The sequence below is a fragment of the Vulpes lagopus genome, chromosome 1 (assembly GCF_018345385.1).
Source record: "Vulpes lagopus strain Blue_001 chromosome 1, ASM1834538v1, whole genome shotgun sequence".
NCBI classification, from domain to species: domain Eukaryota; kingdom Metazoa; phylum Chordata; class Mammalia; order Carnivora; family Canidae; genus Vulpes; species Vulpes lagopus.
The window spans coordinates 66,062,913-66,090,822 of NC_054824.1; the positions used below are offsets into that span (position 1 = coordinate 66,062,913).

The 27,910-nt window shown below is 38.2% G+C and overlaps 1 protein-coding gene across 2 annotated transcripts in view; it reads right to left on the reverse strand.

The window, feature by feature from the left end:
• Window positions 1-27,910, reverse strand: part of ZFAND3 (zinc finger AN1-type containing 3) — a 328,565-nt gene that overhangs the window by 36,378 nt on the left and 264,277 nt on the right. For both annotated transcript variants that reach the window (XM_041750953.1, XM_041750952.1), the window contains exon 4: window positions 22,831-22,896. In XM_041750953.1, coding sequence (XP_041606887.1) covers window positions 22,831-22,896 — 66 coding nt within the window. The remainder of the gene's footprint in view (window positions 1-22,830; window positions 22,897-27,910) is intronic.

Here is a 27,910-nt window from a genome sequence, read left to right on the forward strand (position 1 = left end):
TTTAATAGAATGAGAAAGATACATCAGATCTTCTTCTTCTTTTTTTTTTTTTTTTTTTAAGATTTATTTATTTATTCAGTCAGAGAGAGCGAGAGAGAGGCAGAGACACAGGCAGAGGGAGAAGCAGGCTCCGTGCAGGAAGCCCGATGTGGGACTCGATCCCGGGTCTCCAGGATCACACCCCGGTTGCAGGCGGCGCTAAACCGCTGCGCCACCAGGGCTGCCCACATCAGATCTTCTAAGTCAAAGGCAAGTTTGATCAAGAATCATAATGTGATTACATGAGAAAGGAAAATCCTAAGACCAAGTACACCTATCAATTCCTTAAGTTTGAAGGTAACTACTGTTTAATTTGTGACAGAGAAACAAGTAGAGATTTTTAAAAAATAAATCTTCTGAGGAGAGAAATTCTTCTAATTGTACCTTCCTAGCCAATCGCAGAAAGCAGTGGTAGGACTTTTAATTTAGGAACACAGTTTAACTGGAAAGCTTGACTAGAGACAACAAACAGAGATACTGCTTTTAATATTCTGTTTTGTCTCTGACAGAAATTCACATTTGTTCCTTACTGTCACTGTTCTTGTCTTTATTACTCATGTTCTCTCCTGAAATTTTCCAAATAAATTGTGTCAGGTCTGTCAGAGTTGAATCCCGATCTCTCTTAATCTCCCGTCACTGTGCAGCTGGAAGCATGCATACTCTCAGGGCTGCTAACCAAGACTGTGGCCTTCTGACATCTCAGGCAGGCTCTTAGCCTTCTGTATAAGCCAACACTCACAATTAGTATAAGAGAGTGGGAGAAACAAAGTGGCAACAAAGAGAGGGAAGCCTTCCTCATTCGCTTCACCCACACCTTCCCTCACTTGTATGAAAGAAAGATGAATCTGTTTAATCTCAGTCTGTATGACAGCTTTTGAGGCACTCAATCAGTTTTTTTAGAACCTATCACAGTCTCTTGACAGATTGACATTTATGATCCCAACAGCCTGTGCAAACATCAGTAAGAGCAATAATTAATGAACCCTCACACATCACTGCTGTCTCTCCTTCAACCATTTAAAAGGAGCTTAAGCTGCTAAAATCTCTGTCCATGAAAAACACCACACTCTCACTGGAAAAAATGTATTTTAAAAGAGAACCCCAAAATCTGTCTTATAGGTAATTTCTCTCTGTTTCTCTGCTTTGCTTTGTGTATGCAGAGATTAAATTCACTCTCTCCTGAAACACTTCAGGAGAGAAAAACTCCTCATTACTCATTATACACTGTTTCCCCACTTTGTTGAACTGGCATCCCCCCACCCCTTTCTTACTTTCCTAATGGCCCTAGAACAATTTTGGAATGACATGCTGTTAAAAAGCTATTACATGGACAAAGAAAGAAGTTCAAGTCTTTGGAAGGGGCTGATTATTACAATTTTGTGAAGAATACCTTCATATATACTTGATATGTGACGTGGAGATCAATCTAGCTTGAAATACACCTACGATGCTATGTCTTATAATAACCATTTTAAAGGTCAGCTGTTCTCAAACTGCCAGGAAGTATACTATTCTTAAGCATTAATTCCCCTATTCTCCATCCAGCTCCAATCCTATCCCCCTTTCTCTGGCTCTCTCCTTTGCTATTAGAGATACCTTGGGTGGTCTCCTTCACTATCATAACCTCAAACAGAAAACCAACCTCCTGATGCTTCCTCCCTGCTGGGAATACAAGTCTTGGAGACCTGAGGTGGCTGATGAGTAGAGCTGACTATTGTGGGAGTACATCTGAACTTTTGGGTTCTCTGTTATCAATATGCTCAGAAGACATAAGGCATCAGAAATCTTGGAGGGGAATTGTATCATCTAACGGTTTGATTTTGATTGTCATGACAGTAATGCAAAAGGTGCTTTCTGTAGGGACTTTTTTGGTTAGAAGACAGCTTAAAGAGCAGCAGAACATGGAAATCATGAGTCATGATAATTAGCACCCATGTGGGAGAGAAGTACCCACAAGTCCCAAAGGCATGTTTTAAAGACTAGAATCAGTTTTCTCACTTCCCCAAGGCCCATTTTCCCATCTGATTCCTGCTGGAGAGGAAGCTGGAAGCTGATTTTGGTGGCACATCTTGACACCAGAAAGAAGTGATTATGAATTCATCAATGAATCAGGTAGGAAACATTAATAGGCTGTGGGGAGAGCAGCTCTCCATTACATAAAACAATCACATAAAATCATGGCATCAGAATCCAACAGTTCCAAAGGAAGGAGTTCTTCAACTCTTCTTTCTACTCTGACTCGTTTATTTTTCTTGCCTATTGTGCTGGCTAGGCCTTCTAGCAAAATCTAAATAGGAGTAAGTGAAAAGGACATGTTTGCCTTGTTTCCAACTTCAGGAGGAAAGTATTCAGCTCTCACATAGCTTTTCATTTTGAAAAATTGTATACACATGGAAAAATTCAAATAGTACAATAAACACCTGTGCACAGTCTATTCAGATTCAACAATTGTTAATCTGTTACATTGTTTTATCTCTCCTCTCCATATTTATGCTCCCCTCTAAACCATCTGAAAATAATTTGCACACATCAAAATACTTAATACACACATATCTAATACAATAAAGGCATTTCCTGCTATGACCAAAATATTACACCTAAGAAAATTAAGAATAATCCCCCAATGTCATCTAATATTCAATCCATATCTAAAATATCCCCATTGTTCTCAAAGGCATGTCCAGTCAAGTTTCATGTGTTACATTTGGATCTTATGTCTAAGTCTCTTTTAATCTAAGACATTATGTCTTTCAATTTATTTGTTCCTGTCTTCACATGACCTAGCTTGAACATTCCTGGTTAGTTTTCCTGTGAAATATACCATATACTATATTCTTTATCTATTTATGTTTTTTTAATGTCACAATTTAACTTACAAGAAAGGAGATTTTTAAATTTTTTTTTTTTATTTATGATAGTCACACACAGAGAGAGAGAGAGAGAGAGAGGCAGAGACACAGGCAGAGAGAGGGAGAAGCAGGCTCCATGCACCGGGAACCCGACATGGGATTCGATCCCAGGCCTCCAGGATCGTGCCCCAGGCCAAAGGCAGGCGCTAAACCGCTGCGCCACCCAGGGATCCCAAGAAAGGAGATTTTTAATTGTACATCTCCTCTGTTACATATTCAGGACCAAAAAATAAAACTTTAAGTAAGCACCTTGACACAGCCCCATGGTTGCAGGGCTGGCACAAGTGAGAGCAGGTAAAGAAGGGCTAGTACTGTGTAATCATCCCTGCCACATACTGGACATCAGGATATAGTTCATCTATGCCAGTGAAAGGAATGGATGCTTATGCAAACATTAAGAGATGAGCTAGCTTCAAGTGTTTTAGCCCATGATTTCTTACAGTCTGATGGCATTCTCTGTAGCTAAAGTTGGTCCCAGAGGTCACAAATCATTTCTCCAATTGTTTCTTTCCCAAGGCTTCGTGGCCTTTTTTTGATTGCCCTTCCTCTCCTGACTGACTATACTGTTGCTAATTATTGCTATAAGACATCTCTTCACTGCTAAGTCACTCAACTCTTTACAATTGTTATTTTAAATCAGATTAAAAAACATAAAACAAAAGCCCAGGAAATTCATTTGCAAAAATAAGCAGTCTCATTAAGTACAGTAATATTTCCAGTTTACTTGATCTACTTTATTTACGCCTTTAGATTAATGACCATTTAGAGCCACAACAACAGCCACTATTGCCTAGGGTGTACCAGGCACTGGGCTTTGAACTGGCAAATGAGATCTGCTTATGGTAGTGATCTCTTCCCTCAAGGAGACCGCAACCCAGAAGGAAAGATATATATACAAATAAATGTATAGCAGAGAGTAAGTGGCACGTTAATATATGAACAGAATGCTATGAACACAAAATGTGGAAGTGCTAAATAATCTGTTGGTGGGTGATTAAGAAGTAGAAGAGAACAGAAAAAGGTCAGAAAAGGTACCCCTTGAACTTAAGAATTACACTGTATATGTGCAGACAGATGATTTTTTTGGCTTACTTTTGTCATCCCCACATTTTCTTCTGTAGGGCCTGTTTTTCACAATACATTCTGCATATAACTTGTTCATCTACCCTCTTCTCTTTACCAAAATTCATATTCAACTATAGACCCTTTCACAGTCTCAGGAGCAAAGGCACTTGGCAACGAATACCCACCAGTGATAGGTTTTTAGGGAAACAAAGCTGTTGTTTGTCATTCCCCTCTCTTTAATCCCAACTAATTCAAATTTTTCCTTCCATCATGTTTATTAACCTTAAGATTGGTATCTGTCCTCTCAGATACATACAGGGCTTTAATTGCCAATTTCTATCAGGAATCTTCCAAGCCCATTTTATCATTAATTGTTTTAAGATATATTGGTTCACATGTAATTATAAAAAATAATGCAAAGAAATCTCATGTCTCCTTCACTCAGTTTTCTCCAATGGTTAACATCTTACAAAACTTTAGTACAGTATCACAAATAGGACATGGATATTGATACAGTCAAGCTATCTATAGCATATGGATATAGTCAAACTATATCCATCACACATCACAGGATCTCTCTGGTTGTCCTTTTATAGCCAGGCCTACCTCCTTCTTTCCCCCCTTGCTCCCTGGCAACCCTCAGCAAACACTAATCTGCCCTCCACTTCTATAATATTGCCATTTCCAGAAGGTCAAATGTATGGACATACAAACAATCATACTAACCTTTTGTCCAAGCTCATTTTTAAGGCAACCATCAGAGTAGGGTGGACATGATGAAAAGATTCCTTAAGTTAAGCTTCAGTCATAAGTGCAATAGTAAATACTAACACAAAGCACATATTTTGTACCAGCACCTTCTGAATGCTTTTATAGAAGTTCCCTCTTATCTGCAGGAGATACATTCTAAGACCCCCAGTGGATGCCTGAAACTGAATAGTACCAAACCCTATATATATATATGACATTTTTCCCTATACATATATACCTATGATAAAGTTTAATTTATAAATTAGGCAGATTAAGAGATTAACAACAATAATAATAAAACAATTATAATAATATACTCTAAGAGAAGTTATGTAGTCTCCTTTGCTCTCTTAAAATTATACTGTCCTTTTCTTGTGATAATGTGACACGGAAAATGCCTACATGATGAAGTAAAGTGAGATGAATGATGTAGATGTTATGACATAGCCTCAGACTACTAGTAACTTTCTGCTGATATGTCAAAAGTAGAATTGTCTGGTTCTAGACTGCAGCTGACTGCAGGTAACCAAAACTGTTTTAAAGGGAATCAGTGGAAAGGAGGCTGTGGGCAGACTACTGTACATGTATTATTAACTCTTTCAGCTTTTATAACAAGGCTTGGGGGGGTACTATTATTACCCATCTTATAAAATGTGGAAACTGAGGCACAAATTAAGTGAACTGCCAAAGGTTACACAAAGCTAGTAAAAAGAAGAGTTAGAATTTGAACCCAAGGTGTGTGGCCTAGAGTCCTTGCTCTTAACCACTTTGCTATCCTGTCTCCAATGGTTATTACTCAAGACTCTGCTTCTGCTCTTCCATGAAAGTACCTTACCACAAAGACTAGTTTCTGCTACCCCCTATGTATACAAAGACCAAGCTGCCTCAGAGGGGAGAGGGATGGTGGAAGGGTAGCAGTTCCTAGGCCAAGTATGGGAATGGAAACAAATGCCCTTTTCTGTTCTACTTAGAATCTTATCTAGGGGCAGCCTCGGTGGCTCTGCGGTTTAGCGCTGCCTGCAGCCCTGGGCATGATCCTGGAGACGCTTGATCGAGTCCCACGTCGGGCTCCCTGCATGGAGCCTGCTCTTCCTCTGTCTGTGTCTCTGCCTCTCTCTCTCTCTGTCTTTATGAATAAGTAAATAAAATCGTTTAAAAAAAAAAAGAATCTTATCTAAATAAAATGGTGCTATTTCTCTGGATACATCTCTGTGGATAATCCTACTTGTCCTCTGCTCTTAGAATATGAGTTATGAGACTTAATCCTCCTACCATTTTCTTCCCATTCCTGCAAACTCTAAATTTCTGTGGACTGTTCTCTTAATTTATATAAAATCAGCTTTATTTTTAATTTCCTCTCATGTTATTTTTAGAAACTGTCCAAAAAAGTTTCTTTGCTGATTATTATAGGATGATATAAAAAAGTATTTTCTCCCCAATAGCAAAAGGAAAGCCAGTTATTTTCATAAGAAATTTCATTTCTTTTAATGTCAGAAAAAGTAAAACATGCTTTCTTGTCTTTTTATGAATTCCACAGACAGAAGTCAAAGCTTCCTCTTCTCAACTACCTTTATGCTCCCTACAGTTCATATACCAGGTCTCTTTAAAAAGGCACAGATGAGGGTTGATAGCCCATAAACCACTCTGTGTTCATCTGAAAAACTGGAGCTATCATCCTGGTTGGTTAAATGCCATTCCTACTGCACTATTTACTTACAGGGTATCACCAGGAGCTCCATCCTATAAAGGTGCTGCTTGGTCAGCAGAACCTATCACACCAGCAACCCAGTAGTTTTCCTTTGTAGCTAGTGGTCTGATACCACTTCCTTGTTTTAGTTTCTCCATCAGCAAGACCTCTCCTGTCTACCCAACTAAACCAAATTACTTCTCCCCCACAGCTTTTTTCAGTTACTCATTGTAACTGACAAATTACCCTCGATAGAATAATCTTTCCTTTTTATAACCTGCTCAGGTATTTGCGAGTTCAACATGAACATTACAATGCATTGATTTTTAAAAAATATAACATTTATAGCATCAGTATAGAATAAGGTAACACTATTAAGATGAGACAGAGAAGCAAGATTAAGCAACCCAAGAGAGGGGTGCCTGGGTGGCTCAGTGGTTGAGTGTCTGCCTTTGGCTCAGGTCATAATCCCAGGGTCCTGGGATTGAGTCTCGAACTGGCCTCCCCATAGGGAGCCTGCTTCTTCCTCTGCCTATGTCTCTGCCTCTCTCTGTGTCTCTAATGAATAAATAAATAAATAAAATCTTAAAAAAAAAAGAAACCCAAAAGGTATACTTCCTCAAAAGTCACATGCCTAAGGCTCCTAATTTCTGTTCCTTGACCACAACACTTAGTCCATGACCAAATTTTAAGACTCTCAAAGTGGTAAAGCTGGTCTTGAACTTCCGTTCTATGATCTTTTCTAGTATTTCCAGAAAACTAAGATCAGACACAGTTTATTTTCATTTATAGAAAGAAAGGAAAATTTGAGAGAATTCATGAATTATTTATATTTTTCTGTAACTATGTGTAAGATAGGCATTCCTATTTTCATTGTTTCTTATAACACTCATTTAGAAATTAAACTGCCTAAAAATATGGATTAAGTCTTCTACTTAGCAGTTACATGAAGCCTAGAGGTTTTCAAATTATACCTTATAAAACTACAGTTGACCCTTAACACAGATTTAAAAGGGTCCACTTATGCACAGATTTTTTTTGGATACACAGAACTGTGATTTTTGTTAGTGAAATTTTCTTTTTCTCTAGCTTGCTTTATCATAAAAATATACTATGTAATACATGTAACATGCAAAATATGTTATCAACTGACTGTTTATGTTATCGGTAAGGCTTCTTCTGGTCAACAGTAGGCTATTAGTAAAGTTTTTGGGGATTCAAACGTTATATGTGGATTTTCAACTGTGTGTGGTGGGGGGAGTGCCCCTAACCCCTGTGTTTTTTAAGGGGTCAACTGTAAGCAACTGGACAGTACATGTGACTACAGCCATTTCTTTCTACTGATGATTGTATCTGAAGAAGCCTAGAGGGAAGGAACAGGCCAGAAGTCTTAAAATAATAATGGATCCCCCCCACCCCATACTTGGTCTCCAAAGCATGAATGACTTGCCTAAGTGTTAAACCTGATCTGGTCATGAGTTTGCCAGGAAGAATGAAAATAGCTGTTCTTTATGAAAACAAACAAACAAAAAACCAACACTGAGTATACGGGTAGGGCAGGAAAATGGGTAAAGAAGAGTGAGATACTAATTCAGCTTTTTGGTTTTTTTTTTTTTGTTAAAAACACAAATATTCCTACACTCATCAACTCACTCCTATGAAGCTCAACTACCCTCCCTATGAGTGTTCTTAATGTCCAGCTGTTTTGCCTATCTGGCTAATAACACAAGGCTGCCAGGGCAGAATGGACTGTATTTTATACTCCACTGGTGCTCAACAACAACGAGTATCTCTGTAAAAGGGAATAAGTCGGGATCCCTGGGTGGCACAGCGGTTTAGCGCCTGCCTCTGGCCCAGGGCACGATCTTGGAGACCCGGGATCGAATCCCACGTCGGGCTCCCGGTGCATGGAGCCTGCTTCTCCCTCTGCCTATGTCTCTGCCCCCCCCCCCCTCTCTGTGACTATCATAAATAAATAAAAAAAAAAGGGGGGGGGAATAAGTCCTTAATGATGGTAATCTTGCGATGAGAGACTGTCATCTTGTTGGTTGTGGCCCAGTTTTAATATAAGGGAAAAATGGTTTGAACATTTATATTTTGCTATTTAAAAAAATTATCTTGAATGCATAACTAAGTAGATGCTAAAATTAAATAGCTGAGTTGTTTTTAAACCATCTTTGTTACTAATTTAGCATTAGCTTAATTCAATTCCTCTCTCTACCTATTGCTTAGTTTCTTCCACGTAAAATCTAGTCTTTTGACTCATTATTCCCAGGGTGAATCCTCCAGCTTTATGAATAAAGACTTCCGTGCCTTACTGTTACTCTTCTTCATATGAGGCTAAATGAACCTAAAGTTAGAACTTAACATGTGATGATCAAGCTTGCCCAAAGGTTTGTCTGTCTACCTATTTATTGATTTTCCTGAATAAGTACAATTAGGTATTCATTACTGAGGGCTGTATCAGGGCTGATGCAGGTACTACCAAGTAAGCAGAGGGTTGAAGAGACGTGCCTTAAGAAAAATGCTTATGAAGGAAAGAGAAATAATCCCATTTGTAAAACAAACAGCTGGAAAATCAGAGGCAAAGGATTCTGCATAAAATTACTATGAAATTTGTCGTTAGCCCATATTTGAGACATGAGAGGATCAAGTGTCTGACATTTTAACCTCAATTCAATGGACTTAGTTCATCAGCACTCTTCATTAAAAGAATGATTATTTACCATGTCCATGCTGTGAACCCCCATACCAGAAAATCAACTATATGTTACATCAATGTTTACTTCACAATTTTGCAAACTGTATTGTGGCTATCTAAGATAATACCTTGACTTTAAGAATTACACACTGAAATTTTTAGTATTATACAGGCCACTTACTGAAATGGCTAGGGAGATGGATTTCTTATGCTAGGGAGATGGATTTCTCACACACACACACAAATACACACACACACACTCATGCATGCACGCAAGGTCGGTAGGGGAGTTGGGGGGAGGCAGGTAATAGAAAAAACCAAAATGGTAAAATGTTAACATCTGAGGAACAGGGTGTGGTGCGGGGCAGTAAAGTGAGAATTTGATGTAATCTTCTTATAACTTTTCTGTAAACCTGAAATTATGTTTAAAAAATTATATTCCATGGAAGCCACACTTGCAGATGATTGGCTATAGTGCTTGCTGAATTCTTTCCCAGAAATGTTGACATTACTTAGGTCTGATGGGAAAGCGCATGACAAGATGGCTGTAGCAAGTAATCAACAGTAAGGTCTACGCTCATGCTTCTCCCGGTTTGTAGTGAAGTCAACACTTCTCTTTAAGTACACTTTAATGATTAGTCACAGACTTTTACATGTCACTTTCTTAAGTCTATAGTTTTTCCATTCCCAATAAGGGCCCATTTTTAATTCCATCAATTACTGCAACTGCTCTTCCAGGAAGGATGATGACCAAGACCTTAAGATGTGATTTTAATCTTCTAGAAATGGATTTATCAACAGGAGGCCAAAGAAAAAGCCGATCTGAGTCCTTGTCAGTTACAGGAACCACCAATTAATGCCAAGCAGAAAAACAGATTTTGCTGCAGCTAACACCTCCCATTCAAATCAGTGCCACACAAATTCCCTCCCCAGCCCAGCTTTCTTTTAAAAGCCATCCTGTGTATTTGGACATAGAATTCAAGCTGTAATATAATAACATCTTTGGGAAAGAGTTGTTCAACATTTTCTTAAAAAAAAAAAAAAAAAAAAGGTAGCAGTGCCCAATATATTTTTTCAAGTAAATACTGGCCCACATTCAAGATAAAAATCTTAAAAGGCTCTCTTCTGTATTCTCTTTCTTTATTCCATGCTAAAGTAACAGAAAAATTAACTCAGTCTGAGTTAAATGCCCCATTTTCTTGCTTATATATGTATACATTTTTAATAAGTTTTGATGGGGTAGATGGATGTGGGCAACGCATAGCATGTAACTAATTACCCTGTCCACTGAGCTAATAGAGATGAGGTTTATTTAAAATTCAGAGTTGTGGTTCTGCTATTTGGGAATGGCTTTCCGAAACTCTGTGGGTGGATACTGGTAATGAAACAGAGAATTCAGAGCGGCAGGGAGCATAAGGCCAAATAAGCTTTTATAGCAGTCTGTATGCACTAAAAATAATTATACATATGTAGTGGGAGGCTGGTTAACTGAGCCCACAGAGGCACTTGGTTGTTCAGATAGCTAATCACAATTTGAAGCCCCCCATGACAAAAATGTTTCCAAGGTTAAACTGATTTTTAATAATAAAGAACTGAATTTATATTGGCTAACGTTCTCTCATGTTGTTGGTCTGAACACAATAACCAGCCTTTTTATCAAGATTTTAACCACAAGAAAACTATCAACCTTTGGTGGCTCCTAAATTGTGATTTGCCCCAGAAAGAAGAGGAGTTCTCAGTTATAATATAAAAGCTTAGAGAAGAATTCAGGATATGAGTTTTGTTTGTTTTTTGGAAGTCAAGCTTATGAAATCTCTTTCTACCAATACACACAAAAGTAAAATTTTTACTTTTAAAACTAAGCCCAGAAACAAAAAGCAAAAAAAGTTTGATTTTCCCAGTTCTAAAGTCCAGTTTTCTTAAGAATGAGTTTTCTGGGCTTCCTGTCATTCACAGCCTTCATGTATTCAAACAAGTGCCGCTAACAGCTCTCTCCATTTCCCTTGACTTCACCAATCTGCTTGGCCTGGGGGCCTCATCACCAGTTTCTGATTCCATATATTTTTCCAGCCAGACTGAAAGGGGAAACTGAAAGGGGAAACTGGAAGGGGAACCCACACAGTCTGCTAGTAGAGCCCACCATTCTCAATGGCCAACCTCTAACCTTTCCTCATTCTACAAATATATCTTCAGTGGCTCCCTGTTTTCTGCTCTGCTTCTCATCCTGCTTCTCTTATGACTTTCTTTGCACATAGTGGCTGCCATCCCTGCAGTCACCAAGTTTCAGCCTCAAACCATTCCCATTACAATGTCTAGAAATTTGTTTAAAATATTTTGAAAAAATGAAAATCTTTTGTTGGTTATGTTAAACACAGACGATTGTAATTATTTTAGGGGGTTCAGTCTCCATGCGATTTTTGTGCTTTTATTTCAGTTGGGTCTGGGGGAGGGGTAAGAAAAAGTGTTTAGCCCTCGTGAACTAAAGGTTTTCTGAAACAAAGTCAGGACTGTGATTTATGATTTAGTCACCAGCAGAAGACAAAAGGAAAGAGTAGCTTTAAAGACAAAATTGTGGTTCTTAGGAAATCTAGGCGATAAGAGTACACCCAAGCTGTCTGTCCACTAAAAATCTATTTATCTATATCTGTATCTCTTTCATTATACTTTTGGAGACAACTAATGCTTCTGGGTTTCTACCGCTAAATAATCTTGCTTGTGTATCTCTTCTATTTCTCCTGTAATATTTTCTATTCTTTTCCCTTTCCATGTATCTTTCCCTTTGTGTCTTTGAGTTTTTATTTTAATTCCAGTTAGTTAACACACAGTGTTATATTAGTTTCAGGTGTACAATATAGTGATTCAAAAGTTTCATATATCGCGTGTTCATCATGACAAGTACACTCCTAAAACCCCATCACCACCCGCACTCCCCTCTGGTAACCATTAGTTTGTTCTCTAGAGTTAAGAGTCTGTTTCTTGGTTTGTCTTTGTCTCTCTCTTTCTTTCACACATTTTTTCCCCTTTTGCTTGGTCATTTTGTTTCTTAAATCCCATGTACGAGCGAAATCATATAGCATGTGACTCCCTCTAATGTATTTCACTTAGCATTAGACCCTGTAGCTCCATCTATGCCACTGCAAACGACAAGATTTCTTTCTTTTTTATGGATGAGTAATATTTCATTGTGTGTGTGTGTGTGTGTGTGTTGTGTGTGTGTGTGTACACACACACACACATCTTTTATCCATTCATCAATCAATGGACATGTCGGTTGCTTCCATATTTGGCTATTGTAAACAATGCTGCAATAAACATAGGGGTTTACTGACCCTTTGAATCAGTGTTCTTATATTGCTTGGAAAATACCCAGTGGTGAGATGGCTGGCTATCCTTTCCTTTGTATCTTAAGGGCAAAATATTTCCCTATCTTAAACACCTCTATGTCAACAAATGTCTCACTCCATTTCTCCTCCAACTACCACTACTTACTGGTTTTTAATGTCTCATCTAACTCCTTAACTGAATGACTTTTGTCTCCTGCTCTTATTTCCTGGTTATAAAGTCCCTCTTTAGTGACCTCTCATAGGCTTTGGTTTCCCACCAAAAGAGGTCACACGAACTTCTTTCAGGTTTCCTGATGATATTCTCATAGCCATAGGCAACAATTTCCTCCATCCTTGTACCTCCTGGCCCTTATTCTCTTGCCTCTTTCATGATCCTGTATATAACTTCCTCCTTTCTTTAGCTTCCTTAACTCACTGGTTTCTTTTTCTCTCTCCTAGCCCCCCAAGTAGAGCCCTTAGTAGCCCCTTGTTGTTCTGTATTCATTCCCTTATCCACTTTCATACCCTTAATCACTGCTTCTAGATTAGTGATTAGTGATTTCCAAACTAGACCTATATTTATAATTTTCTAAAGGAGTGTCTACGACAACCTAAAATTTAGCTCATCAAAAACTGAAAATAGTTTCAACCAGTTTATCTTCCCATTCTTTCCCCTGCCATCAGCCATAATTTTTCTTCTCTCAGTTCCCCAGTTTTTCAACTTCATATTCTTTCTTCAGCCACCTCTAATCAGCCATTAAATCCTATTATTATTTTAAAACATTTTTTCTCAAATTTATCTCTCTCCTCCTATTCCACTGGCCATTATCCACAAAACACTCTGAAAAAAATGGGATAAGCAGGAATTGGCAAGTCAAATTACTGCTTTATATGCAAAAGGAAACACCTATCCATATTAGCACAATGACATTTTACAGACTGAAGGACTCTCCTTTAACATTAATTCTTAGTTCATCTGGTTTGTAATACTGAGATTATATTAAAGCTTCTTTAAAATGAGGCACACCTATGCATAACTTAAGGCATCAAAGAACTCCATAGAAAAAACACAATTTTTCCAACAGCAGGAAGTCTCCTGATAAGTTAGTTTGAAGGTAATGCATAAAGGGGTGTATTCATTTAAAGACACAAATGACAACTCAACTACCAAATGCTCATAAACTCCTGGATCAAACTGGTAAGCCCTTTTCAAAGCATTCCTCTGTGACTGTGCTACAGACTTCTCCTATCTCAAAGGTCTAATTACTATGATTTAGTGAAGCTGAGTGATCAAAGTTGAACAGAGCTGTATCTCAATTTTCCCAAGTATTAAGTGTTTATCTGCTACACAAAAGCATTGCCAAGTCCTATTTGCAGTTTTCCATTTACTAGAAAGCAAAGTCCTACTGCTAGACTTTGGCTCCACATTCCAGGGTCCCCTTATCATTCCTACTGACTCAAAGGAACTAAATTTTAAGCATTTCATCAGGAAGATACTTAAAAAAAAAAAAAGGCTACATTAGTATTATATTTATTTGTAATAATTAGCATAATTTATCCTCCCTGTCCTCACTTTTTAAAAAAATTTTTATTTATTTATGATAGTCACACAGAGAGAGAGAGAGAGGCAGAGACACAGGCAGAGGGAGAAGCAGGCTCCATGCACCAGGAGCCCGATGTGGGATTCGATCCCGGGTCTCCAGGATCGCGCCCTGGGCCAAAGGCAAGCGCTAAACCGCTGCGCCACCCAGGGATCCCCTCCCTGTCCTCACTTAAAAAGATAAACATTAGCTACGTTTCTTGCTTTCTAAAGCTGGAATTAGTTGTATGTTTATGTTTCTAGACTTTTTCTGTCTCTTTATGGCATAAGCTGCCAGGGGCAACATGCATTCTTATCAGTTCTTTAGTATGTTCCTATAGAATTTACTACAGGACTCTGTCCCAGTAGTCTTTTAATAAAGTATTGGACTGGCTGACTGATTACAGTGTCTCAGCTGGTCCTATATTACACATAAGCAACTACTTCTGAAGGTGTGATATATAACCATGACAACAGGCAATACAATAAGATTACAGCTTTAATCAGCCATGATTATGAAATACTTAAGACTCTTCACAAGGGGTGTGCCTTAGAAGCAGACACAGGCATGAGGAATAAATGCCAGTCCACCTGCTGGCAGAACAGGCAATGGGACTGTCTCTTCAGATAGATGAGCAAGCAGGAAAATGGATAACACGACTTGTCTTGGAAGCAAGCATCACAATGAGGCAGTAAAAAACCATCAGTATACATCATCCTATCACAGCTAGTGTCATTCCCAGCCTCTATTAGCCTCGCTGCATCAGCGCAAGTCCCAGACACTTTATCCTGTTTATAATTGCTGATGAGCAGTAATAAGGCCTCCATGCCTCAGCTCCGTCCGTTCCACTTCAGTACCCACCTATTAGGTAATAACTTTTATTTACAGCCTCGCTTGATGCGCTGTTCTATTAGTACAGCCAGGAACTGAGTAGGGTGGAAAAAAAAAAGTCTCCTTAATGGGCAGTATCATAGCAAGGCTTGGATGATTTATAATGCAGTTCTGTGGCTGCTCTATCATGCTCCTTCTGGTAAGACTGTTTCGGGAAAGCTAGGTTCTAACATGCTGCCCTCTAACAGGCACACATGTGCTATGAAGCAGCACCTGAAAGGCACCCCCAGATCTACCCACTCCAAATCCAAAAGTTTAAAAGGAGGAGAGGGGTATTAATAAATTTCCCTGATACCCTTTTCAAATACTGTTGGCTTAGGCATTTTGCCCCAGTGGAACAACAGAACAGCTAAATTAATAGAAGTTCAAGGCTTTTCTCCTTGGTAAGAGTGTAAGCTATGATAAAATAAATGACCATAAATGCAAAAAAATACCCCACCAAAACCACCCCTCCCCACCAGTTGTAACTATATTCAAGGATGTGAGCAAACTGAATTTGCACAAAGCATGTGGACCACAAGCAGCTCAGCACCAAAGCCTAGGCTTCTCATATATACACATCCAAAACAGCAGCACATCTCATCACACTTTCTTTTCTTTTTAATACTGGAGTATATTTATATCCACCAAGCACAAAAATACCTCTTGACAAGACTGGCACTCTGGCTTGATACTCAAGAGATCAGTGTTTTTTCAGAGGAGATGCTACTGCTTCTTATGAGCAAAATTCAAACAAGTCCTCTAAAACAAGCCTCTGGCTTCAAGTCCAGCAAACTTACATGTTACATGTCTAGCTGGCCTATGATGCAACCACAGCAACTGGTGGCAATGGGATCAAACTCTCATTTACAGGTGCAGGTAAGCTCTCGCTAACCTGTTCTGGAATCTATATATCATGTGAGGTGCTTTTAAAGTCACGTGCTATTATTTACAAATTGACTATCAAATTATATCAAATCATATGTTTTTACAGTGCTTTGCAACTTCATTCTGTTCTTTTTTAACATAAGCAACAACTCAGGCAGATGAAAACCAGCGCAAAAGAAAGTAGCAGGTTATTTCCTTTTCCAGTTATCCACCTACTTGCCAAAAACCACCAGTATCAGTAAACAGCCATTAAGGCATACCATGATAATCTGTGGCTTGTTTTCCATAGTAAAACACACGGAGGTAGACCTTTTAGACTAGAGAAATGTTTGCAATCTTGCCAAATATTTGGTATCCATTTTGTCCTCTGCCCTAGAAATCACATGAACTTTTTTAGGACCCAAGATGATGAGTGCATAAGGTAAAACATTTTTTTAATCTTTTTTTCTTTGCCATGACAGATTTACTGTTTTGATCTTTCTTCAATGGTTACATTAAATGCTAATAAAAAATGAAAGGTTTATATCTTCCTTAATAGTCTCCTGATGGGAACTTGCATATTACATAAGTAGGTCAAATTTCTAATTTTCTGTCTCAAATGCTGATACTGCAGACCTGAGGGAAAAGCTATATCTGAAAGACCAAGGAGAAAGAGTGAAACAGAGAAATGAATTACACTTGAATTCATACCCAAAGCCACATCTCTTTAAAGCTCCACAGCATCTTATATCGAAGAGTCACCTAATAGTATATAATATTGACCCATACAGCTGGTTGAGATGTTTCCATGAATATTTAGACTACACCAGGAGATAAAACACACAACTGTAGGTATTTCTCAGATTTATGGGGCTACCTCTGATTTAACACTACCACCCTTTAGCTTCTGAACCAATTTAGAAGATCTTAAATAAACCTCTTGGTAATATAACAACAATGAAACATTCCCCTTTAACTGGCTTCTGAACACTGATATGTAAGTGTTCAGCACATCAATCTTCTCCTAACTCCCAGGTGAAAGGGGGTTTCTTCCCTTGTCTTTGTAAGAACAGACAATAATATCACAAGCAGCTTGTCGGAGAGAAGTGAGTCAGAGGAGGTTTGGGGGTAAAAAGGAAACAATGAACAATACAAGGGTATCTAGTTCATGTCACTGTTCATCACACTAAAAGAAAAATAGGTAATCCCAAAGGATTAACATGGGCTTTCGAAAGGAAAAAGAAAGGAAAAGCAAAAAGAAAAAGGAAAAAGGAAAGGAAAGGAAAGGAATGGAAAAAAAGCATAAAGAAAAAAGGAAAGTTTTAAAAGAAAGCAGACAAAGGATAAATAGTTAAATGGAACTAAATGCTTCTTATAATAGAGTGGAACTGATGAGACTTTCTGAAAAAACCTGCCTTGATGTTTAAATGGGACAGTTTCTAGTCCCAGCTGCTTTCATCTCAGGCAATACTACAGCTCCCTTATGGCCCCACAAATGGTTGTTTTACTTGCTATTCTACTAACTATAATCACATTTTTAACATATACTCAGCATTTAAAAACCATCATTTTTCACTTCTATAAGAGAAAAGTATTATTTATTCAAAATACTTGCTGGAAGAAGAGTAAAAGTGAATATAGATATGGTAAACCAAAAGGCTGTTTGATAGTATCAAGTCTGTAAGCTTCCCTATGACTTTTTCCTTATTTTAATTTCTGAAATAAAGGGACTATGAGACACTTGGGTTGGCTCCATCAGTTGAGAATCTGTCTCCGACTTGGGTCATGATTCCAGGGTCCTGGGATGGAGCCCCGCGTTGGGCTCCTTGCTGGGCAGGGGGTCTGCTTTGCCCCTCCCCCTGCTTCTGCTCAGTCTCTCTCTCTCTCTCTCAAATAAATAAATACATAAATTTTTAAAAGAGATTTTATTTATTTATGAGAGACACAGAGAGAGAGAGAGAGGCAGAGACACAGGCAGAGGGAGAAGCAGGCTCCATGCAGGGACTCGATCCCAGGTCTCCAGGATCACACCCCGGGCTGAACGTGGCGCTAAACTGCTGAGCCACCCAGGCTTCCCATAAATAAAATCTTTTATAAAAATAAAGGGAATATAAAATTAAAAAGAAAGACAAAGGCACAAAAGAGTGGTGAACAAGGAAAGGAGCAATTTCCTTTGCTAGGCTAAAAAGTCTATCCCTTCATATATTCAATATAGGGCCTAGAGCAAAGAATTGGTTAAGGCCCCACTTAGAAGAATCAGGGTCCTTGAGTTAGTTACTTTTCTAGGATCCTAGTGAAGAGATATTAGTTTTCCAAAATAATTTCAGAGAGGACATGGTTCTGTCGATTATAGCTTAAAATTTAAGGTTCATCAATAGCCAGCTCCAATAAATGAAACACAAAACAACTTATTTCTTTAGTTGTAACTCTGTAAAAACTTATAAAGAAAAAGTTACCAGTCTTTAAACAAGAAATCCTATGAAAAGGCAACAAACCTCCCTCTTGTCCTACAAGGCACTTTAAATATAAAAGTATGACCTCCCATAGATACTCACCTAAATATCCAAATACCTTCCAAATAAAATTGTCCGAAGAGATGACCATAGGTCAGATTAAGGTATAGCTTGATAGAAAAGATGAAGGACAAAAGGAAATCTTCTGGTGATCTGCTGCCAAGGAAAATGAACTCTTTTCTTTCACAATATATTCATTCTTGGCAAGAATGTTGTGAGGATTAACAAGGGAACATGTACAAGACATTCTGAGCTCTTGGAAGAAACTTAAGGTCTCTCTAGTAATCTGAAGGTATGAAATGCTTTAACTCTCACATTCTAACCAAAAGCAACCTAGGACTTGGCAGCACTTTTCAACTCTTTGCACAACAAAGCCACCCACAGCTGTACTTCATTTTTCTCTGTTTAAATACCACAATGATCACAGTGCATTCTTTTTTTTCCCAATCTAAAGATTACAAAGAGTTTAAATGTTAATAGTGCTATGTGGCTAAAAGCCAGCATCTAAAGAAAAGCCCTTCTCACCTAGCTCACAAATACAAACTGATCTTTCATTTGCCACTACTGCGTCTTTTCGGGATCTGCTTCTTAGACTCACAGTTCTCAACAAAGCAATTTCTTAAAAAGAGTTCCCACTCTCATTTTGATGGCTGCAGACCAACCACCTTACACCCTCTGATTACAATACCCTCTGATCAAAAAGTACTCACTTGAAAAAAGAGACATAAGCAACCACGCAGGCTTACATTCAGGCCTTAACGTATTAAAGCCATATAATAATGAGTCTAATGCTAATCTTCATAACTAATTGTCAAAGTACTAAAAAGAAAATGACCACTTTACTGAAGAGGTCACTAACCTTTTTTGAGTGTACACATGTTTCTAACATACTCAGCTATGTACCTTTAACATTTTCCAAAAAACTGTATATATATATATATATATATATATATATATATATATATATACACACACAATTATATATATAGTATATACATAAAATATATACATATATATTCCTATGTGTACTTGCTGGTTTAAAATTATGAAATGAATCTGTAAAATAGAAATGTTAAAAGGCTGAGATGAAAAGCTTTTACTATTTTCTCCCCACAACTCACAATCTATATTGTATGTCGTTCTTCAGAGATCATTGACTTAAAGAACCACTGTATTCCAGCCTAAGTATCCTTTTTCTAATATAACATCATTTATTTTTTATTTTTTAGAGGAGGAGGAGGGAGGAGGAGTGGGAGAGGAAGAGGGAGAATCTGAAGCAGGCTATATGCCCAGCACGGAGCCCAAAGTAGGGCTCAATCTCATGACCCTGAGATCATGATCTTAGCTAAAATCACAAGTCAGACACTTAACCAACTGAGCCCACCTAGGTTGTCCCTATTATGTCATTATTATGCTAGAGGCTGCTTTAGGTCCAAACTTGTATGGATAGATTGGCTGGGAAGAGTTGGTGTATGACTCATAAGAAATGTGTGGTTATAAGGTAATTATTTAGTGATCGTCTATGCCTGAAGCCTATGTCTGAGAGTTCTTTAGAACTACTATTGCTGTACCCACTGGGGTAGAAGCACTACAGGGCATATGTTACAGGCACAGAGTCCTTCTCTTAAAGACCCAGACATAAAGAGTACAGTACAAGACATTCCAGCAACATAATAGTAAGTAGGTGGTGGTGATACATAGGAAAAATGCCCAGAATCCCCACATGGGCAACCTGCTCATGCCAGGACAGAAAGATGGAAACAGTCAGCCTGTGATTCTCAAAGAAAATCATTTAATTTACCTCTGAACATCAGAAGGCTCTGTCCTCTAGAGTCAGGGCTATTGTGTAAGCATACGGCTAGCTCAAGGAGTCTGAGGGGGCATAGGCAGGCTTCTTGAAAAGAGTGGTGCAGCAGGCTGAACTTGATGGCCTTTATTTAATGTCCACGCTAAGAAATCTCAACTTTCCTTTGGGCTTTTCAGGAGATGATCTGCGCATTGCATTAATTTCCTTCCAAGCCAGAAATTCTCAATCTCTTTCTAATTAAGAAGAATGTATTCACCTAAAAGGAGGCCTGGGAATGTGTGACTGAGAGCTCAATGTCTCCCTTATCATGTGCATATTATCCTCAGCTCCTAGTACTGACATGCAATAAAGAATGTGAGCAACATAAAATCAATTAACGAAACTAGATATGGCAATGCATTAACTTCTAATTTACTTTCCTTTCTGCCTAAAATACATGTTAATGTGGTATCAACAACATAAACACCACCTATAATCTTTAATGACTATAGTATGATAGCAGCTACTATTATTAAACATCTATTATGTGAGCTTTATGTATATTATTTCTTACCTCAAACCTATGAGATAGATTTGTCATTCCAGTTTAGAGATGAATAAAATTTGAGATGTTAACTTATTTGCTCAAAATCACACTTTGTAAGTGGCTAGGCTAGAATCTGACATCCAATCTGCTTTTAGAACTCACTTTTTTTTTTTTTAAGAACTCACATTTTTAAAACTACTTCACAACATGTGGTGTTTCAGTATCTTGTTTCTCTTTCTCCACATTTCACCAATGATATTCTTTTTCCACTCTCTGACAGGAAGTATAGGTAATTAAATAAAATAAGCAGTAGTATTATGTAGTGGAAAACACCACAGGCTTTAGTATCTGAAAGATCTGTGTCCAAAAAACTGATAGTGACCAGAGGGGATGGGTAGGGGGATGGGTGAAATAGGTGATGGGGATTAAGAGTGCACTTAGTATGAGCACTGAGTTAGTAGAGAATTGTTGAACACTTGAAATATTGTATACTTGAAACAAATATAACATTGTATGTTAACTATATTGGAACTAAATTTAAAAGCTTAATAAAAGAATGAAAAATCTGTGTTCAAGTTGTGACTCTATTATCTACTAGCAATATTACCACCCCAGGAAATTTACTTAACTTTCTGAATAGCCCATTTTTGTCATCTATAAAAGAAGAATTATCTTGCAGAACCATCCTGAAGATTAAATGAGCATGTGTATAAAACATACTGAATGGTGCCTGGTAATGCAGTAAGCATGCAATAAATGCTGTTACTATTTTTAGATATATAAAATAGTATGGGAGAAGAGAGGAATGAGATATGCCCAGAAAATGAAGGACAGAAGTATATGATATTCAGTAGGAAGAATTCCTACTAGTTTCAGTGTCTACACTGAGCACATAAGTCTCCTTTCTAAATCTCTCAGGATAACCCAATGTACTTGAGGCCCATTGCTTGACTACTTCAACATGTTAGTAGGGCCAGTGGTAAATTCTGCCCTGTGAGCCAAGACTGAAAGGAAAAAAGAAAGACTGAAGCATACTGTGCATGTGAAGTGTTGGATGTGAAATCAAAGGGCTCTGAGTGTTTTCAAGCTTCTGGGTGGAGTGGGTGTAGGATGGCCCTTACCTCAGGGCACAGCTCTCTACTATCTCAACCAGGAACTACCCAGGGGACCTTGGGTACTGGGCACAAAGACAGATGAGAGCATGCCAGGACTATCTTATAAACACCCTGTCTCAAAACTGGTATAGAAAAGTAAAATTAAATTCCTTAGAGTTCATATCTGGACGTTACTCTGAAACTGTGCAAGGACAGGCCTGTTTCGGGTTTAAACTATGAGCATTTAAAGGGACTGAGGCTTCAGTTTAACGTTGTACACAGAAATAGTTTGTGCTATTTCTACTGGGGAGTTAAAAGGACTTTTTAAGTTATGTAAAAGACTGACTGTGACCTTTTAGAAAAACAACATAGTTACTTTGACTCTTCCAAATATAATCTTTAAGATATTTTAAATAGCAGGCAGCATTATTAGAAAAGGCAAATATTGCTTAAAATAAATTAAGCTATGGACTAAGGGAGCAGTGAGCATTATGACTGCTCTTTAGAAATATACAAGATCCATGACTTCATGTTTAATAAAAATGTCACAGATGCACAAAGATGTTTTGAGGATTCCATGCATCTAAAAGGAAAGATTTCAGCATACACCATGGCTTTAAGATGAATGGGAGAAAATAATTTTCTAAAACTATTAGGATGTTATAATTGTCAAGTTAAAACACTGATTATCTATATGTACAACTTCTTTCACCCCCAGCTCCATTATTTAAATAATGTTTTTACAGTAGGTCCAAGGCTTAGACAAATTAGACACATGCCAGAAACAAGGCAATTACCTGTATGTTTCATGCCTTAATAATATTCTTCAAACATTAGGAAGCAGGTAGATTTTAATGTCTATCTTCTTGGTTCTAGCTTTAGAACCTAGCTGCTAGCATTAACTCAATTTGACCTCAAAGAGCACAACTCTGACTCCTGTTCACTCCACCTCCACTCCCAATACTTAGCACATACTTCATTGGACAACTGATAAAAGACATTAGAGAGTACCCTGGTAAAGACACCATGTTAAAACCAGTAGCTAATTTCTGTGAAGAATCCAGGTAAGAATGAATCCAGGTAAGAATGATGTACGTACCTGTACCACAGGATCTTTTGGTTGGTGTGATTAACGAGACATGAGCTGTGTCTGTGCATGGCCCACCTAGAAAAAGAAAGGCAGGCACATCAGTCAGGACATATCTTCTACATGCCCAAAGTTGCTATCTTGGATAAAGAGAAACCTCAAAGGCAGGGATAAACCTGAAAATATGCATGAAGAGGGGCATCTCCAAAGATGGAGATGGTGGTGGTAATGGTGGTGGTGGTAGTTAATTCTAACGACCTAATTTTAGTCCAGCTATTTAGACGATAGGTCCATATTCTTTCTATATCATAACGTGCCTTTCATAAAAAACAATGGAATTTCATACTGTTTATAAGTTTATACTGTTTATTTATTTATAAATTTTAACTAGAATTCTAACCCAGATGCAAGGAAATTACCAACAAGTTTGGGGAGATGAGTTTTTCACCAGAGTAATAAGCAGGAGTACTCCCTCTGAAAGTGATCTCAGTGGTTACCCCACTTTTGAATTTATTGCAAAACTAGTCTTCTTTAAAGAGAACTCCAGGGCAGCCCGGGCGGCTCAGTGGTTTAGCACCACCTTCAGCCCAGGGCGTGATCCTGGAGAAGCAGGATCGAATCCCATGTCAGGCTCCCTGCATGGAGCCTGCATCTCCCTCTGCCTGTGTCTCTGCCTCTCTCTGTTCTCATGAATAAATAAATAAAATCTTAAAAAAAAAAAAAAAGAGAGAGAGAGAGAGAGAGAGAACTCCATAAGGAACAAAACACTGCTTTACCAAAAAAAAAAAAAAGGATCATTCTAATAAAGCATTATTGAACAAGGAAGAACAGTTAGTTTAACTATAAGAATATGACAAGAAGAGAGGCCTTTTATGGAATCTTTGTGTGTGAGCCCAGAGATCTAGAGATCTGGTGGATAAGCATAATTCAAGAGTATGCACAAGATACAGTCAGTTACTGGGTGAAGTTTTGGAAAGCAGTAATTTCACGCTGCAGAATCAGGACCACCAACAAATTCTTAAGTTGATATTGATACATACACCAACCCTCCCAATGTTGGGGACCATGCCCTACCTTCTGAAGTTACTGTATAACAAAATATCAATGGTTCTCAACATGCCCAAGGAGGGGCAGTGATGATGATCATGAAGGAACACAACACACAGGCAAATGTTATATTATTTTGAAAAGGCTTCTTGGGTGATGATGACTAGCAAAGGAAAACATGGTTTCCTGGCATAGCTGTATGCGAACTATGACAAAACTTACCACTGAAGTTACCCATTAAAAAGAAAGGGAGGATGAAAGAGCTCTGAGCCCTATTCCAGAGTTTATGTCACCAACATCCATTGGTTTAGAGACCTAGAGATCCCACCTATGAAGTTAATCATTAGTACACTCTTTCCAAAGCCATACACCAAGGCCATAACAGCAGCAAACTTTAGTGGGTAGATGAAAACACAGAGAGTCAACAGGAAAAGGAAGGAAAAACCAAGCAAGTGTATTGTTAATGCCAAAGAGCACTTAGAAAATCCTACTATGTGCCACTCCATGGGTTAGTCTCATGCAAAGGGAGTTTATAAATCTTTTTAGGAAGACAAAATTTGTGTACATAAAGAACAATACATGACAGCAATAAAGAGTTGAATGGGAAATGACGAAGTGCCTGCCAAAGAATATGGAACAAATAATAAATGCTAAATGTAATCAGAAGAATGATATTCACCATTGGCCAGTATCACCTGGAAATACTTCTCAAGAATTTGAAAATGAGACAAAGAATAAACTGAAAGTTAGGCAAAAAGAGTGTTTAAGTTGAAAAATTTTCCTACAAACATCATTATCATTAGAGAAAGCTTCACATACAAAAATCCAGAGTCCAAATGGGCAACCGTGCCATGAAAAATAGGCAACATGGAGTGACAATGAGCTGCAGGAAAATCTGACACAAATCCCATATCAGAACCCTTTGGACAATGGCTTCTACAGCTTCATAAAAACACTTTAGCTTTTGCCTCCATGTGAGGTTTTTGATTTTGGTTTTTGCTGTTGTTGTCTGAAGCATTCTTATTTCTGGGGGAATTAAAGGCTGTTAGAGAAGACTTAAAGTCCTGCAACTACTCCCTACTTGCTGAGTAATCCTGGGTAAGTTTAACAGAAAAGTAGGCATAGTAAATTGCCTATAAGCCACAGTGTTGATGAGATCATCTGTACAAAAAGACTTTATAAACTATAAAGCTTTATATTATATATCACTTTTTCTATCACCAGATTTTATGCTCCAGGAGCCAAGACCCACTATGTCATCTACTCTTGGGTCATGACTATGTGAACAGTGAGCAATTAATAGTGTTTATTAAGTAACCACTGGAAGCTGCTTGATGAAATCAGGAGAGTAATGTGCATTTTTTTAAAAAAACCTTTTTTTTTTAATTGAAACATTACAGTAAGAATTAAATACTGGAATTAAGTGTGTCAATCTTATTTAAGACACACTGAAAGTTTTTTTTTTGTATTTTTTTTATTGGAGTTCGATTTGCCAACATATAACATCCAGTGCTCATCCCATCAAGTGCCCCTCTCAGTGCCTGTCACCCAGGCACCCCATCCCCCCGCCCACTTCCCCTTCCACTACCCCTTGTTCATTTCCCAGAGTTAGGAGTCTCTCATGTTCTATCACCCTCTCTGATATTTCCCACTCATTTCCTCTCCTTTCCCCTTTAATCCCTTTCACTATTTTTTTATATTCCCCCAAGGAATGAAACCATATGTCCTTCTCTGATTGACTTCACTCAGCATAACACCCTCCAGTTCTATCCACCTTGAAGCAAATGGTGGGTATTTGTTGTTTCTAATGGCTGAGTAATATTCCATTGTATATATAGACCACACGCACTGAAAGGTTTTAACAGATACACACACACACTTTTTTTTTTAAGTTTTATTTATTTATTCATGAGAGACACACACACAGAGGGAGGGGGAGAGAGAGAGAGAGAGAGAGAGAGAGAGAGAGAGAGAGAGGCAGAGACACAGGCAGAGACACAGGCAGAGGGAGAAGCAGGCTCCATGAAGGGAGCCCGACATGGGACTGGATCCTGGGTCTCCAGGATCACGCCCCGGGCCAAAGGCAGCGCTAAACCGCTGAGCCACCCAGGGATCCCCCCCACACTCTCTTATGTAGCAACCATCAGATAAAAACATTAGAATATTTCCAGAATCTAGAAAGTTCAAAGGAGCATTCTCAAAATAGAGATTCCCAAACCCAGACTATGGAAATTTTGATGCAACAATAGGTGAGGCTGGGCATAGGAAGTGATCTTAGTGCACATTTTAAAACCAGCTAAACACAATGTAAATATTAACAGCCCAGTCAGTTCCAATCTCTGGTAACATTTTCTTTAACTCCCAGCTCAACATCTGGCCAACATCACTGAGTACCCACTAAATGGTGAACTGCACGGAACACAAGATTCAATAACAGCATAACTTCCAGAATACTTTTTTCAAAGGACATAAAATAATTCATCCAGTAAAATTATGAGAGAAGGGAGAAACTGGCCAATTCAAAATCCCTAAAGAAATTTAGCTGGGATTCATGACTTAACACTTCCATATTCACAAATGTAATCTTTACCTCAATCTGTGGGTTGAGAGTTGGTCCTTTTTTAAAATTTCTAATGAATGAATTTCTATAGGTTTTGGCAAATATGCAAAAAAACTTTAAGGCTACCTAGCATATCTCAACATGCATCATCATGAAAATGTTCTCCAGAGAGCTTGTTAAAATAACAACCCAATCCAATGTATTCACTACATTATAGTAAAGTACAAATAGAACCATAGTTGAGCCAAAACAAACTGACAGCATGAGTAAGTATCAGTGATAATATAACCCAGCTTTGATAATTGGACAGTATTATAAACAGAGAGCTTGGAATTAAGTTTGGTCTGGTAGACTATAACCTATGAAACTCTTTAAAATCCAAAACAGATGCATATGAGCATTGCACATATATTCTACACTAATTGTGCTGTCAAACAAAATTCCTATACTCTCAAAAGGAGTAGTCATAGGACATTATATCTACCAGTACACAATTATAGGTCTTCCTCAACTTACAATGGAGTTATGTCCTGATAAAGCCATCATATGGTGAAAATCTTAAGTTAGAAATGCACTTAATACATCTAATCTACCAAATACTATAGTTAGCCCAGCTTATCTAAGTCTCCTCAGAACACCTGCATTAACCTACAGGTGGGCAAGATCATCTAACATAAAGCCTATTTTAAATTAATTTTGAATATCTTATGTAATTTATTGAGTAGTGTCCTAAAGATGAAAAACAGAACGGTTGCATGGGTACAGAATGGTTCTAAGTGTGTTTGCCCTTGTGAAGGTAAGGCTGACTGGGAGCCGTTCTCCCTGCTGCTGCCCAGCATGAGAGGATATCGTGCCATATACTGTTAGCCCGGGAAAAGATCCCAATTCAAAATTCAAGTATGGTTTCTACTGAACGTATATGGCTTTCACACCATTATAAAGATCCTAAGTTGAACCACTGTTAGGTCAGGGACCATCTGTAATTCCAAATCAACTCTGGTAAAATGAATACAGAAAATTAAGACCATTCAAAGGAAACCTTTTCAAGTTTTTGTCCACAACAACAACGACAACAACAAAAAATACAACATGGGTGCCATGTGGTTAAAGCAAACAAAATAATTTTGAGAGTTGATAGTAAGGATCAAAGTCAGGGCACCTGCTCCATCAAGGAAGGGAGTGGACTTTTCTTTACTGAGCTTTCTAATGCCCGAGAAGGGTGGCATAAGGTCCAATAAGTCACTGTAAACCCTGCTCCTACTTTTGGCCCTATATCCTCTTCTTCCCAAGCAGCAGGGTAGACAGAGCTAATAACTAAAGAGCAAGGTGAGGAAGCCTCTTTATAATTGGGTTTTATAAACGAATGTGATTTATGTGTATGTGCATCTGTGTTATGTGTTCAGTGTGATCACAGTTAGGAAAAGAAATGTATTTCTTTACATTTTCAGAATGATTCACACCATTACTCTCTAGCCTACAGTAGCG